Source organism: Apium graveolens, chromosome 3 (assembly GCF_009905375.1).
Source record: "Apium graveolens cultivar Ventura chromosome 3, ASM990537v1, whole genome shotgun sequence".
NCBI classification, from domain to species: Eukaryota; Viridiplantae; Streptophyta; class Magnoliopsida; order Apiales; family Apiaceae; genus Apium; species Apium graveolens.
Window position 1 is genome coordinate 104728260 of NC_133649.1, and position 14018 is coordinate 104742277.

Sequence of the window (14018 nt, forward strand, 5' to 3'; positions counted from 1 at the left end):
TTATTTGGCATAAACTGACCAGTCAAGTAGTAGTACTACTACATACACATGCATCAGATCGAGAGTAGGGACGAAGGTAGTTTTCTTCACAATACATTAGGGTTTCTCAGAGAAACAATCAAAGAAACAATTTGACATGCTGGCCACCTCCAATCAGGACTAATGCAGCTGCCCAGCTAGCTTTGATGGAGGTGAACAGAATGCCAAATTGTCTCTGCAATATGACCTCTAAGAAGCCGTTGAAAATAGGTAGGGTAGATGTAATCTATAACTCTGCATCGTCTCCGATGTATATATATGTAATACAAGCACGCCATATATACGTACTAGGGGTCTCTACTCTCTAGTGGGAGTTTTAATATGAGAAAGGAATAATGTGTCATATACTGATAGGTAGGACTGAGCGTGCATGGTAGTACAAAGCTTTTCAGGGTTTGTGGAAGAAAGGTGCTGTTAGCAACACTGAGTGCTGGCTATGGACTTCATTTCTTTTCCAACACTTTTATCAATCTTTCTTGACTTGTACCAAAACAAGGATGCACAGTGGGCTTCCTTTGTCCCCATTATACTTGTTAAGTCCCCTGTCAACTACTTGTACATTCAAATTTCAACTCTTTTTTTTGCCCTCTACTCCTAGTGTCAATTACAACTGTTATGTGTGTGCGAACAATAATACTAGTACTCAGGCTCAAATAATGGGTATAGAGTAATTCAACCAGTAGTGGATGCATGACAGTAAATAAAGAAAAAAGTACATATTGACATGCATATGGTCACTTAAGCTTCTTTCACTTTTGCTATACAAACTTGGTCCACATATCATGAAAAAATTTCCAGCTCCAATTCCCAGCCAAGCCAAGTAAAAAAAAAAGGGAAGCATGGATCAGTTTGTGATTATAATGTTTATTTTGATACACTTGAAAACACACTAATCTTCCTCTCAACTCATATTGTTTAATTATTTATTACAGAAAGTAATGCTTCACAAGTTTATGCACCCATTACTCTCGGTAATGTCTGGATTACCAGTAAGATGTTGAGGGTTCAGACTCTCGCTAAAAATTTCTTTGCAATTTTTGATATTTGACAAATAAAAATAATCACAACAAAAATTCAACAAAGAGAACTATCAGCTATTTTCTGTATTAGCTGCTGCCATTTTTATGGGCCGAGTAACCTGTATCATCCCAAAGGACTATTCATAAAATGAAATCCAGAACCCCAAGTAAATACTGTGATAACTCCACATTAATACTTCTGTTCAGGTCTCACACTTCCTGCTGAAAGGCTTTCGTAAAGTATGACAGTATCTATTAAGTATTAACTAGTAGATCCTGTTCAAATCAAACAAGTAGGGAGATTGTCATAGAAAAAAAATGTTGAATTGAAACTTTGCCCACAAAGAACTAAGATATCCCTAAGCCAGTAGTCCCTATATGTAGGATGCAGATAATCTGCAAGTTACACGGATAACTAACAATTTCCTTGCATATTAATTTTTTTTGTTACGGTACTTTATTAATAATATTTTTTATTTAATTAGTCATATAAGCACATAGTTTACAAGGGTAGTTGCAGACATGTTCAACGAATTTCTACTCATCCATGTGTCAAACCCAATTTTACACCATAAAAATCTACAATTTTATTTTATTAATTGCAACATAAAAAACTAAAGATCCTAAATTAGAAAGATATACCAGCAGACCTTAAGTCGAGTCATTAAAAACGAAAGGAAGAACTACTGAATATTAATATTAGTGCAAAAACATTGCTATAGAGACACTGAAATCAGCTATTCAATAAGCTATGGGCATAATGGTTGAAAGTAAAAGAGTACCTTAAAGATCAAAAACTTTCTCGAGGACAACATAGTTACCAAACTGCAGTAAAATAAATTGACTGTACTCAGCTGCAGCTAATTTCTTTAACCTTACCTGTCTTATCAGTCAACTCAAAATGAGGTGTAGAAGGGAATACAAAAATCGTAGATGCTGCAATTGAGGGTTGGAACCCAGTCACATATCTCAAAGACGTTACAGTAACTCGGGGAAGCTGTTGACAACCACAGACTAATGGTACAAGCTTGTAACTAAGAATCTTCTCAGTTTTTGGGAGAACAAAAATTGTGTCATTGTGTGGTCCACATAACACGAAGCTCTGTGAATCTGCTAATGAGAACTTGATCTCTTGCAGCAAATCCGTTTGATTTTTTATTCTGACAAAATATGTGAATGGATCGCCGATGATAGCATGGGGAGGACACTCCAAACTCACAATCAATGGAGGCAACTCCACCTTTACATCAGGGAGTTTATATCTGGTCACAACCTCAGGTACAGTTGCTGAATAATCAGTTTTTTCACCAGGTATGAATTTCCTCCTCCATCTCAAACACACTGTACCCATCTTAAACTTCGGGTGATTTAATTCAGGAGTGATAGTAAATACCTTCTTGAACTCTTCTTCTGGCACAAGGAGTGCAGGATCCATAAGTTCTTGACATCCTTCTCCAACAGTGCATAATTTCCCAATTTCATCATTCTCTGCCTCGATAGTCATTGACAGTAGCTGCAATGGCACTTCCGTGCAGTTCTTAGCTGTTGCAATGAGTATACTAGTCTCATTCATGGGCAATGACGTCAACTGATCAGAATCAACTTGTCTGATTGTTGAAAGCAATAGAGGATCCCTTCGGAAAGGCAACATATAACGATGGCTAATTACTACAGCAGTTTTGCCTTCAATCTGCAAGTTTCTATGCACATGAACTTTTGGTGCTGCAGGTTCAATGCTCTGGGGAGAATAACCTAATGACACATAAAGCATAACTGGTTTGGGGCGATGCCATCTAAGTTCAAGATTGACGGACCATGAATCTCCATCATTCAAGAACGGAACAGTAATCAATCCAAAAGATTGCTGGATTTTTCTAATGTTGTCAGCGCCAATCTGAGTATCATCTTGTCCAGATATCCCAATAAGCTCCACATGTAGGGCATCTGTAGAAAATGGCTCTTCTTCACTTGGACTCATCAAGCCACCTACTCTAGTATCCACCAGGTTTATCTTTATCTCACCTGAGTAGACTGCATGACCTTTGGAGGCAACAGTCACTGGAACAATAAAGCTCTCTCCAACCAGTGCAGGGCCTGAAGAACCCAAATTAAGATCTACTTGAGGCTCTGCTTCTTCAACCTGCGTAGCCTTTACACCAGAGAATGAAAGAGCAGGATCCTTAGTCGGAGAACTTTCCACTCGGTCCTCAAACTTCCAAAGTGGTAAATCATTCATTGAGGCAGGGCTCTCCGCTCTGCAACATATACTGAAATGGGATCCAATCCTTGCAATGACGTAAATGCATTCAAGCTTACCACTTTGTTCTGCATGGAATTTTAAGACCATAAGGTAAACTCCAATTTTAAGACCAGAAGGTAAACTCCCATAAAATGCCTAAAATTTCTATTTATGAAAGAACAATGATTACATGGTGCAGAGGGAATACGGAACTGAAGCACCTAAAGTCATTGCCTTGACACGAGTGAGATAACTGGGGGTAGTTAGACTTTAATTTTGAAAGAGAAAGCCATAAAATATGGTTATATTCTTATTCCCAATAACATACATAGCCCATGATAAATAATGGTGAACTGAAAATAGTTAAAATGGTCATCAACTACACCAACATATTAAAGCATTAAATACAAGCATTGTTAGTGCATATAAAAGCTACTTAAAAGTTAAAGAATTTCATGGCAGTAATTCCATGCAGATGTTCTATCACTCCACTCACAGAACATAAAAAAATTTGTGAACAACCAATCAAAAGAGGAAAAATAATAGATAATTTTTTTTAAATATTCATTCCTTCTTATTTTTGTATGTTCAAAACCCTACAAATTTCTCTCATACTTTTTAGTCATTTTGCACCTGAAAATGGTTTGTTCTGATAGGACATCTATCGATCTCATGATTTGTGATCTCTATACAGCACTACTAAATCATAAATAGAAAAAGTAGCCTCGTCTTATAAAGAAGCACCAGTTTTTCTAGGATTTCTCTCCCTTTAATTTAAAGATTCTATCTCAACAAAATTCCTATGTTTCTTTGCTTACATGGAATTCGCACATTTGAGCTCCATACATGGCTTCCCTATCAACTTATTGTTTAGGAGCTCACTCCTATTTATATTTATAGAGTTGATTAAATTTCATTCCCACTATTGGAATATTGGTTAGCTGCGAGGCATATAGCCTAGTAGATACGCCTCTCCACTTGGTAATAAAAGGTTGAGGGTTGAAGCCCTAGTGGAGGCATGTGTGTGTGACTACTTAAATTCTTCTGATTGACCTTTAGCAAAAAAAAATGAAAAGCATCATGGCTCTTCATGAAAATATAAATTTAAACATGACTATGATTAGAAGTTGGATCCCTGTGGCAGAGGTTCAAAACTACATTCAAAAGATTATTTTACATGGAAATTAAATTAAAATAGGTTAATTGATACAATTAAATCCACAAAATGATGTTCCGGGATATTTACTTGTGTGATTTGCATCACTATCCACATCATTTGCATCACTATCCACATCTTCCATTACAATTCACAATACGAGAAATTTCAGAATCCACATTACTGTTTAAAATTGACAGCTATGCATATGGTACTGACTGATTTATAATTATTGATGTTATCACTGAACAATTGCATATGCAAATGCAGTAAGAGACTTGAAAAGATAACCATGTCAAAGGAAAGCTTGATGTGAGTTAAATGCACTTTGCACACTCAAAATTTATTCAAAAAACCAATGTTTACCAGAATTACTGGAAAATCAGCTTGCACCCCTATACTTCAACCCACCAATTCATAAAGCACACCTTTGACAATTATAATTAAAATAATGAGGGGTAAAACATGAATTTCAGCACAAAAATTTCTTATTTTCCAAATTATATTAAAATTTGAATTTTATTTTACAAGCTATAACATAATAACTTTTAAATTTCAAATAATACTATTTAATTGAGTTTCGAATTTTACTTCATATTACTAATGCCAAAATTATATAATTATACTAAAATTAAATTCTAAATAACTTTTTAATTTTTTTATTAAATAACTAATTTAAATATAATTGCTTCACGACTTTTTTAATTATTTGACATTATTATTTTAATGTGCATTTAATGAAAATATTTTATCTGATATTAATATGTAATGTAAACTAATTCATTTTTATAAACATTTTAACTTATATTTGAAATTCTAACTAAAAATTTTGTTCACGTTTTAAATTGAAATTCATGTTTTACCCCTCATTATTTTAATTCTAACTGTCAAAAGGGTGCATAGTGATCTGGCGAGTTGAAGTTGAGGGGTGCAGGTTGTTTTTCTGAAAGTTCTGGTACAAATTGAAATTTAATTCTTAAGGAAATAAATAAATTAAGGGAACCAAAACATCAGTACTACAATATTGAAAAACTCTGATACTATGGCTTTAGTAATACGGTGATAATGAAGGGAACTAACAATTCTGTTCTACAGGATTGAGAAAGTTTAATATGCAGGGCTTTAGTAGTAGAGTTAAACATCATACTGCAAGTCTGCAACACAAAAGTTTAATCAATATGAATGACTTTTTGTGTGCTATTATGTTTTTTGTTAACACTGTTTTATTCAAGCAAGCATATATAGACTAAACCTGAGACAATTAAAGAATGTAAAAAATCCATACCAGATTTAATGTCATAAGTCAACCTCAGCCATTTGTTTGTCGCAAGTGACAAACAAGTAGCAGTCTCCACACGATGACCTGGTTGAATATTGGATATAGCGGCTGATTCAGGCCTCTGACCGTTCACAATAATAAAGTTACACTCAGATTGATTGAACTGAATCTCTAACTGGTCGATTTCAACAGTATGGGGTAATTGTGACAAGAGTGACATTGTAATAGATGTTGGTGCATCAGGCTTAACTATATGTTCATGAAAAGCAACTGAGGCAAGAAGTACCACTCTAAGAGGACTGACAAGATCAATCTCTAGATGAACGGAACAATCACCACTAATTTGAAGAATACTATCATCTTTGTTCGATGTGATTCCTGACTCTTCTCTGATAAGCCCAAAGACTTCCTTGTGTATTACTTCCCTCTGTGGGAGACTTGCAAGGCCAGCTGGTACACAATCTTTATAAGATCTAGGACCAGCTATAGTTGATACTGGAAGAGCAGCCATTTCAAGTGAGTACTCTATAAAACCTTGCACCGCCCCAAGCTTCCTTGAGCACTCTCGTAGATAACCTAAGACTTCCCATAACAAATCAACCCATCCCTCTTGTCTATAAAGATTTGCAACATCACCAAAAAGTTGTATGGCATTATCAAATTCATTCATAGTATAATGTTCTCTAGCCATCTGGAACCCACAATAAGAGGCAAGTCTATGGGCTTTCATGTTTTTGTATGCTTCATAAGATTTTTTCAACAGAGCGATGATTTCAAAAGAATCCTGAAATCTTTTCCCTTCTGATAGAGCATAACGAGTGTATCCTTCATCAGTTAATCTGCACAAGCAGATAGCAGCTGGAAAATTTGAAACCGTAATACAAACGAAATAAAAATGACAAAGAACATTTGAACAAACTTACGGTTGCATTTCAAGTGCATCTCCGTGCTCAAGTAACTGGGCAAACTGACCCACATAAGCAGAGGGTACCACAGAGTCAACATTCCCATCAACATCATTGATACTGTCCAATAAAGATAACCCAAATTCCAGACATGATCTCTTCTCCATCAAATACTGAGCAGCTGACTGATCCAGGATAAGATGCAGACACAGAACACCAATTAGTTCACATCTTTCCAGGAAATCTTACTCTGTTGCAGTGAGAAAATAAGCATGTGGAAAACAGGTGAACCACGTTACACAAAGAAAAGAACAAAAAAAATTACTCAAATCAGGACAATCGAATTTCCTACAAATCGCATAAATCGGCAGTCGCCACGGAGAAGGCAGAGAAGGACAAGCTTGAAATATAGTAAGATAAATACTAGTCTCTAAAGTGGAATACAACCAGAGACAAAAAAGAACAGCATGGTTTCAGTTTTTGTACACTCTTTCCCTCCAAAACCTCTAAAGCCAAAATTGAGAAGCCAGCAAATACTCAATAGTAGCCCCTCAAGTTTAGTGTTAATAACTGGAAGAAAAAGATTACACTGACTGGCTAGGGACTACATAGTTTTTTTTTGTAATTACCCCCCCCCCCAAAATTTTGCATTTCAAATGGCTTGAACCCTCAACATCTTAAAAGGAGTGACAGCAATAGCCCTTTGGTGGGCTTGGAACCATTTTCATTATATACATGCACAAGTCTACAACTCTGTAGAAGACTAAAGGTTTTTGGTGGGTTTATCAAATTTGTTCACTCCTTTGAGCAAGTGATGCCAATGGAATCAAATATTTATTATTATATTATGAAAATCGACTATAATACAATTTGTTTGCTCACAAGTCCCAGACGAAGCATAGGAGGTTGCAACTCACACACTACAGATGGAAGCACTTCACTCAGCCCACTGTTCCATTTCCTTTTCTGAATGATCTCTGTGCAGGTTTTAACTCATACTCCTAAGTATTTAGTTTTTTGTGTGAGTGATGGTACAAGACTAAAATAAGAACTGGGGGATGAGTTTTATCACATATTTCAGAAATGAGTCACAGTAGCTACAATGAAGAATTGAAGATCACATCTACTTGTGCAAACTATAAGAGTTCATTCTAACTTGTATAATAGGAATACAATCCTCACAATGTTGTTAATTCCTAATAAATAACTAATTAAATAAGTTTGAAAAACCCCATCAACCCAGAGAATCGGTAGAGCCGCTGATAAATCTCAAATTTATCCAATAACATCAATTCATCAATTCATATAATAGGAAAAAGATTTAGCGACTGATTCTCGATGATCCAGTTGTACTGATTGTGAATATTATGTTTTAATTTTAAGTTGAGCATTGTTTTCATACTGATACTTTTTCATATATAATATTAACAGTATAGATTGAATATACATTTTTGGTTGTAAAATCATTGATCCAAATTACTAATACTTTTTATGAAAATGATTAATTAGTTCAAGGGCTAACTCTAGATAATCTAAAAATTAGGATAAAATAATCTAAGCTGCTAATTAGAATTATTAAAAATATTAATAGTTAATATAAATACATATGTATTAACTTTTTACTATTAAATATACAGACTATAGACTCATTTGTAGTAATTAAATAAAAAAATAGTACCGGCAATCTAAACTAAAATATATATACATTCCCAAATAATTTATGAATAAAAATATTTATACATACGAAAAGAGGTACACGTCTAACATTATTCTCTAACCAATCATAAACATCCCACCATCATTTCTAAATAAACAAAATAAAATATTATAATATGGAGCTCAATTACAGAATAACTAGAATAACCTTGTATCAAATAAATTTCTGAAAAAATATATACATACAAAAAGAGGTACATGTCTAACATTATTCTATAACCAATCATAAAAATCCCACCATAATTTCTAAATAATTAAAATAAAATATTATAATATGGAGTTCAATTGTAGAATAACTAGAATAATCTTGTATCAAATAACAGGTTTAGAGAATTTCCTGATTTAATATAAGTATAGATATATGTGCGTGTATGCACGCGCCACACACCTATGTGTCAGCTTGTAAGTTTAAGTGTACTCGGTCGGTAATCATGCTGCTTGAAAAGCTATAGCCTTGAATGCCATTACATAAATTATATTAAAGATACCTGTCTCTAAACAGCAATATAGAATTATTGATAAGTAACGTAATACCGATTTCCTCGTTAGGTATTGTAGCAAACAACACCAATATTAGTAAGAGATTGGAACTATATGACAATGTACAATGAGAAATAAGCTCATTTCATGGTGGAAAAAAGAGCACCAACATACTAATAAAACGAGAACAGCCAAAGACAATCCAGGCTTTAAATCTGTGTGTTCAATAAGCATTCACAATTTATGAATCAAGAATAGAACTGCAAAAGAATATAGCACGATAGAAGTACAATTTCGGCTAAAGTTTGCAAATATGAGTCCATTTACCTGATAATAGTGAGATGGATGGAACTCCCATTCAGTTGGCTTATCTGCAGCACCGGAAACAATAGGTGAAGAGATGCTGTGTGCGGCTGCTGAACTTGTTTCAAGTAGTTCAGCAAAAACTAAAAACTGTCTGCTCAGCCATTCCCAATGAAGAAAAGTCACTTCTGTAGAACCCAAAAGCTTACTGTAAGCAGCATTGTGCTGACGAAACCAAATAATTGCTTCTGTTAACTTCCCACCGTGCAATAGTAAGGTCGAAATTTTAAAGTTCAACTGCTCAGCAACATATTTAATCTCGACTAAGCGTTGAATTGGTGGCATTCTTGTTGATGTCCCAATCATCTACAATTAATATAAGCACAAAAAGTTCTAAAACAATAGAAACTCATATTGATGCAAAAAAAGAAAAATCTGTGAGAACAATTATGTTAGGACACGAATAACTTGATTGTTGGTTATGTTACTATTATTAGGAAATCTATTTATCGTGAATTAGACAGCAATGCGCTTACTTAAAAATATGAAGGACTGGCATTGCATTAAACTACAGAGTAAACCCCATTAGCTCCACAAACTTCGCATCCATAAATCCCTTCCAAATCACCTACCCTAACAAAATCCATTTACACGATGCGGTAAATTGGAGATTCTCAGCATGGTCAATTTCATATACAAACTCAGACTAGAAATAATATACACAAGGACCATTACACCGCATACATTTTTTTATTTATTCTTCCTGTTTATCATGCTATTAAGTAAAGGGTTCTTAAACAGTTTAGAAGTAGAGTACAATTAACTTTATCATACTTATGTGACAGAGGGTTATCCATGGAACTACATGATGTCAGCAATTAGAAATCTCAGTCACGCCTTAGTGCTAAAATTGTAGCAAAAAATGAAATGCCTGGTGGATTTCATTTCATAACCATGGTTTTCGTTTCCTATGTCAAATAATAATTCTAATATAAATCAAAAACTAAATTTAATTATGACGAAATTCAAAATTAAAAAGCTTCCCCTTTAAAATTCTCTTTCTACATAACACTCGTCAATTGAACAAAACGCATTACTACAGGTTGTACTTCCATACTTAAAGTTCAACTTGCAGTCTAAATTCATTATAATTTTAAGTAAGACTCTATTCAAAGGTATATGTCTCGACCAATCAAACACTCGACCAACAAAAAAATGGATTCGCTAACTTTTATTTCAAAGTAATATAAATTAGTTTGTTAAACATACAAAAAAACAAAAGTATATCCATTTTTAAACACCCCCCCCCTAACTCTAGGAATCATAACGTCATATACGAAAATCAAGTGGCTGTATCAGCTTACTCCAACATTCAACATGCTCTATTGTTTCATTGCATTATACTACTAGACAAATCTGTATTACAAATACGAATGTATCTTATGTTATTTACGGCAATGGTCCCTATTGCTTGACAACAATTTATCCATTACAAGATTTTCATAAGAAGTTAAGTTTCGGAAAATTTTCAACAGTATACATATAATGAATTACCAGAAGACCACAAAAAAACACAAAACTGAAGAGGTCATGTGGAACCGAGGTATATGTAATAATAAGCGTCTTGCATATCCAATACCTCCCGTAGCACACGATAGGCATCCTCATACAACCTCAATGCTTCAACCCAGTCTCTACGAAATTCTGCATATACAGCAGCCTAGCAATTCAGAAGGTTTAAATCATATTAGTAATTCACATAAAAGAAAAAGATAATTAGCATGCTTAAATAGTGCACCAAGGAATATACTCGGCAGGAGCAGATAAGCGCCGTTAACATCTAATGTCAAGTTCTATGCTCATTGGATATAGATCAACGTTTTACTCTTAGGTGTTATAAAAATTAATTACTCTAGATGGCTCAGTTCTGTATATAAAAGAAAGTAGCACAATGCAGTCTTGAGATGGGTAGTCTGACAGTCTGAATAAATCTCGTAACCACGCCATTATTTACTGATAAAGACTGCAAAATAAAAAATTAAGCCTTTATTGTAAAGATTTATTCATTGGGTACTGAGCAGATACACTAGATGGACCTCGATTCCCACAATGAATCAGCTCTATTATAACTAACCGAGATTTCAACCTAAAAATTATTTAAAACATAACAACCATACTACGAATATAACTAATTAAAATCGACAAAAAATTTAGCTCACTTTAAAGCAGTAGCGAATATGCAACTCTATAGAACCGAAGCTCTTTTTTTCAATTCGTGCTTTTACCCTTCGTCCTTCATCCCGATAATAGACATTTGCTAGTTCTGCAAATGTGTTTCCTAACCTGTAGAAATTTACAACATTAAGAAAACAAGGCATACATAAAAAAAAATCAGATAAGCAACTACCAATCCGGAATCATTAAAAACATTTCGTACCTCATTAGAGATTGTTTTAGTTGCACCCCATCATCCAGGACCAAGTTAACAACGTACTTGGAATCCACTTCGGCACGCTTACGCAAAGCAATCATTCGATCTTCACTTATGTTATCTGCAACAAACACATCACTGCATTACCAGGCAGCTGTCGAAGTTCTAAGGTTTTCCGTAATTCCCTCAAATCTTGTAGAATGTAACTAAAAGAATAAGATAAACTCCTTTTGAATTTCAAACACAAAGAAATATCCATAAGTAGATCTTGCCAGAATGAAGCATCAGTAAAATTCTTAGCATAAAGAACCACTGAACTCCTATACCAATTTCTGTGATTAATCATTAAAGTTAAAAATAATGGCATCATCAAATTCTAATCAACTCTAGATACCTCTAGGTGCATATAAACGTTGGAAATAGATTTTATATCGGTGGAGAATGACATCGGAAATCCTAACAAGTAAGTTGCTACTAGAAGTACTCCCTCCGTCCCATTTTAATTGTCACATTTGGATTTTTGCCGGTCAAATTGACTTAAGTTTGACCGGAGTTTATTAATAATTTATAATTGAACAAAATAAAAAAATTACATCACCGGAAAGTAGATTTAATCTACTTTAATATATAATTTTAAGTTTTTTGAAGTAATATAAGAGTAATGTGTAATTTTTGGTCAAAAATTGGTTTGACTTCTATAAAAAAAAATGTGACAACTAAAATGGGATGGAGGGAGTACTAAGAGCAACTCCAAGAGATTCTCTCTTTGTTATCCTAAGGTGTAATTTAAGATATGGAGCTAAAAAATGTGCTCCAACAGAATCCTAGTGAGTCCTTATTTCACTAAGATCCTTCTTCCATTACTTATAAATAACTAACCTACCTCTTCTTCTTAGCAAGTGCTAACTTTCATTTAATAATATAATATTAGAGTACTTTCTTTCTCTCTCTATCATGTAGTGTATGAAAAGTACTTTTAGTAATATAATATCAAATAAGGAACATTGTTGGAACTCAAAGTCCTTATCAATGTTCTAAATTACTAAGATTCAATATTTTATATTAAATATAAGGAATGAACTAGCACTCCATTGGAGTTGCTCTAAAAAGCCTTATCCTAACTTCCGTCAAAAAACTTCTAAGTATGTAGAAATGTGAATATAGGTCTTATATCGTGCTAAAATGACATGACAATAAATATCCTAACGCACTATACAAATATATACAGAAACTTACTTGCATAGCTTGACCGCAACACAACAATCAGAACCAATTTGATGTTCCTTCCTAGAATCACAGATCTACAAACAAATTCAAACATATTCACCGCAATGTCAATTCACAAATACATATACAACACAAATGCAAACGCGTATAGTTAAAAACTCTATAAATTAATAACCTCATGCAATAAAATTCTATTAATTAATCCAGGAAATCCAAACCGACAAAATGTAACATATAATCGAGGTTAATAATTCATCGAAGAAACAAAAACAGGATTGACAGAGAAGGCAAACGTACTTGAGATTCTCGAGATTAGTGCAGACCTGAAGCCACTGAGCAGGATCACCTGAAACATGATCGGAGCTAAACAGAGCTCCGACGACAGCCGGAACCTTAGTCCGATGCTTCAAAAGCCAATCTCTCTTCAATATACCTACCGGCGGCGAAGAAACCGATGTTCTCTCCTTGTTCCTCGCAATTACGGAGATTTTGGAGAAATCAGGCAATGCGAGAGTGTTGATTGGAGGTTGTTCGGTGTGGAGATGTGTGGAGATGGAGGCGTGCAGATCGGAGTAACCGACGAGAGAGACGAGAGTTACCGGCGGCGTACGGAGCTCGTCCGGGTATTCTTCCATGGTAGAGAGAGAAAGTGAGGAGAGAGAGTGAGAGAGATCACCGTGTTAGTGATCGGAGATTGGGATAATGAGTAGGTGAGATGTGCCTTGAACCGACGGGGATGTGATTTGTGAACGACTCAGTTGAGTTGACACGGGCTGGAGTAACGGGTACAGCAAGTGTTTTTTTTTTTGGCTAATGGTAATTTTCCTATCTTTTTTTTTGCCTTTTACTTACTTTCCTTTAAATTTATAATTAAGAATACCCTTAAAAATACTCCCTCAGTCCCTCCCTCAATTTATAATATTCAATTTTTTATAAAAAAAAAAAATTTAAAATAAATTACGGAAATATACTTTATAATTGCCTTAAAATACGTGTCAGGCATTTGAAAAAAAACTGTAAAGAAATGAGTGGGACGGAGGTAGTATTAGTTTACGTAATATTTGTATAATAATTTTATATTATTTAATATCATTTTCAAGAATAAAGTACTCTCTCCGGCCTGTTAATTTCTTTACAGTTTCCTTTTTGGGATGTCTCATTAATTTCTTTACATTTCAAAACTTACCAAAAATAGTCAACAGGTCCCCCATTTTCCCACTTTTT

At 34.3% G+C, this 14018-nt stretch overlaps 1 protein-coding gene across 1 annotated transcript; it reads right to left on the reverse strand.

Annotated features, from left to right (window-relative positions):
- Positions 1-1745: 1745 nt before the first annotated feature.
- On the reverse strand, positions 1746-13610 carry LOC141712668 (uncharacterized). The gene is made up of 9 exons (XM_074515691.1): positions 13092-13610; positions 12804-12868; positions 11574-11688; positions 11356-11479; positions 10776-10856; positions 9161-9502; positions 6656-6822; positions 5739-6571; positions 1746-3383 (listed from the first exon to the last, which is right to left on the reverse strand). The coding sequence occupies exons 1-9, from the start codon at positions 13427-13429 to the stop codon at positions 1909-1911; spliced, it is 3540 nt and encodes a 1179-aa protein (XP_074371792.1). The 5' UTR covers positions 13430-13610; the 3' UTR covers positions 1746-1908.
- Between the last annotated feature and the right edge of the window lie 408 nt (positions 13611-14018).